General features: G+C 46.0%; 1 protein-coding gene across 1 annotated transcript; it reads right to left on the bottom strand.

Moving 5' to 3' along the window:
• Window positions 1–428: 428 nt before the first annotated feature.
• On the bottom strand, window positions 429–2,021 carry LOC123145807 (60S ribosomal protein L35a-1). Its single transcript, XM_044565302.1, has 4 exons — window positions 1,798–2,021; window positions 1,471–1,699; window positions 1,312–1,356; window positions 429–675 (listed from the first exon to the last, which is right to left on the bottom strand). Exons 1-3 carry the CDS (start codon window positions 1,863–1,865, stop codon window positions 1,315–1,317), a joined length of 339 nt encoding a protein of 112 aa, XP_044421237.1. The 5' UTR covers window positions 1,866–2,021; the 3' UTR covers window positions 429–675; window positions 1,312–1,314.
• Window positions 2,022–2,815: the final 794 nt, after the last annotated feature.

The following is a 2,815-nucleotide window of genomic DNA, read 5'->3' as shown; positions in this document are numbered from 1 at the left end:
TTACTATCCATGTGCCAAAGCCATGAATTGGTTGCTGAATCTTATGGGTTTCACCTAGCCTACACCAACTTGTTTGGGACTAAAGGCTTTGTTGCTGTTGTTGTATAAACACCAAATGGTTACCAGATACAGTTTTTCCAGAAATCCTAGTTTCTTGCCAGGGGCTAAAAATACATGCACAGGGGGCATGGAAACGTGCTGACAACCTCCTAGAGGCTAGCTAACAGCTAATCTTCGGGGAGACGATAAGCACAAAGTACATGAGACTCGTTAGTCTAACATACAGTGGCGTTCAACAATTTCCATAAAAGGCATTTTAATCTTCCCAAACGAACAAGTTCTCGCGCTCGTCAGTGCCAAGCCAATTAAACCACTTCCACCAATCATCAAAAGGGCATATAAACATGCATAAAAGAGGAGTAAAAACATCTCTGAATCAGATTTGATAGCTAAAATTGCAAGGATAGAACGCAAAAAGTGGGCAAAACATAGCATCAGGTTCGAACTACATATAACATCATATAATGTGCGACCCACACATTCAAGATAACATGAAGACTACAGTTCTTCACAGGGAAACAGCAGTTGAACTTGCTATCCAGGCCTGAATCCATCTTACAAGACTCTGAAATGAAACCTAAGGGACGAGCGAAATCCTCCACACTTCAAAATAACCTGCATTCGATGCGACGTATAAAATTAGCAGGGGATCAAACAGAAGGCTGTGAATCAAGATTTACATGAAGAATTTCGAACCATAATTATGCACAAAATAAGATATCATGGCAACAGAATGTCATCGAACTAAAAATCTTGATCATGTACGAGAAATACACCCAGCAATTCCACATCCCTACCATCAATCTGTCCCTCTCTCTTATTCAGAGCAAGTAAAAAATGATTTATTAACAGTACTTGCAAATGCCTAAGTGCTAAATAATGCAGTTATCTTTTATGCAACTTCCAAGCGACTAATCCTTGGTTGGTCAAGGTGAAGTCACATGTCCAGCAATAGTTTAGGAGCAGGAATATCCATACACCATACACAAATTTACACATGGGACCAAATTCAGTATAGACAAGTAGTGCCCATTTCCCACTTCACTATGCAATTTGCTCGAGAGAGAATGCCAGCACATATTACATATTGCAAGTGTGTAATCAAGATTTTACACTGACTAAACAAAATACACATGGATGAATCATGAATAACTGACAATTCGATCTAGAAATTTGTGCATCAGGCAATAACACATTCTGGAACTGACGCTTGGATGGTAAACAAATAACCAGCAATGGATCGATTCTAACCTTTTAGATGCTGCTCGGGTACATGAAGACCCTGACCTTTTTCCCCTGAGCAAAGCAAACACGACAGAACCGTCAGCAGGCAGCGCAAGTCAGTGCATCAAAGAGCAGCACGCATGCCACCGAAACAGACAACCGGAGAAGCTCGACCGAGCAACTCACCATGGCCTCGGCGGGCAGGTTGGAGGTGAACTTGGCGCGGACGACGCCGGTGTTGCCGTGGGGGCGGGAGACCTTGCCCCAGATGCAGCGGTAGTGGGTGCCGTTGCTCTTGGTCTTGGCCTTGTAGACGTAGGCCATCCTCTTGCCGCCGTACCAGGCCACGTCCTCCCTGGTGTTCACCCCCTCGATCTGCACCAGCGACGCCGTCTCGTACTGGTTCGACTTGGACCTGCACGCGCCCGACCAAACCCCACGGATTCAGTCAAGACCCACGCGAGGGAGAACCGGAGAAGGAGCGAAGCCGCGGCGGCGGAGGGAGCTGCTCACCTCTTGTATCCGAGGATGGTGCCGCGGACGTAGAGCCTCACGCGCTGGCCGGTGCGTCCCTTCACCATCTTGCTGCTGCGGCGGCGCCGGGGAGGGGAGCTGGGGGTTCGGGGTGAGCTGCGCAACCAGGAAGGGAGAAGAAACCCTAGCGGGCTGCGCTCGTGGTGGGTTATGTATCCCTCTGTGTGGAAGTGGATGGTGGCGATTTGCTGGTGAGGGTTTGTATGGACGGCCGTGATTCGCTTTTGGGGGAGACTGCGCAGCTGAGGCGGGCGGGGCCTGCTATCGTAAGTGGGTCGCTTCTGTTTTGCAGGCCTAAGAGTTTAGCTAGTTTGGATGGGCTGACGGAAGGCCGGGTCAGGGCGTAAGCAGGCCGCGGAAATGAATTCACACGGCAAGTAAAAATTGGCAACATGCCCTTAAAAATGTAAATTTGGTTACTAAGTTAAAAATGTTTTTTTTTAATTTACAGGTTGCATTTTTCCTTTTATAATTAACATCACACAGAAAGGTACTACTCTCTCCGTCCCAAAATAACCTCCGCCCAAAATAAGGGACGAAGGGAGTATTTTCAAAATTGGACACCGCTCGCTTTGGGGTTGATTCAAATTCGAAAAGTAGATTGTGATTTGCTCTCAAACGATATTTTCATCTTGTTCCAGCTTCGTGCGTGCACTGCGCCTAGGTATGGAATGGATGTGCCTGGATTCTAGATTCTCGCGGGATACAGTTGATTTTTTGTGATATCGATATGCCTAAAACGTATTGTTCTTATTGGTCCAGTAAAGTATTTATGTGTAGTGTGTGCATGGAATTGTTGGATGCTGCTAAAGGAGTTAATGATGCACTTTTTGTATGCTCAGGAAGAGGTAGAATATTACATTATTATTTTATCTCCCGGTAGGGATTTCAATGTAAAAGCATGCGTGCTTGACTTGCTATGGCCCATGTTCTCGCGGAGTAACAACCCTTGACACTTTAAGCCATTTTATCTTTAAGATCAAATATATTTATGTGA

This window comes from Triticum aestivum, chromosome 6D (genome assembly GCF_018294505.1).
Source record: "Triticum aestivum cultivar Chinese Spring chromosome 6D, IWGSC CS RefSeq v2.1, whole genome shotgun sequence".
Lineage (NCBI taxonomy): Eukaryota > Viridiplantae > Streptophyta > Magnoliopsida > Poales > Poaceae > Triticum > Triticum aestivum.
The sequence above is the reverse complement of the archived record's forward strand: the minus strand, read 5'-3'. Positions and strand labels throughout refer to the sequence as shown.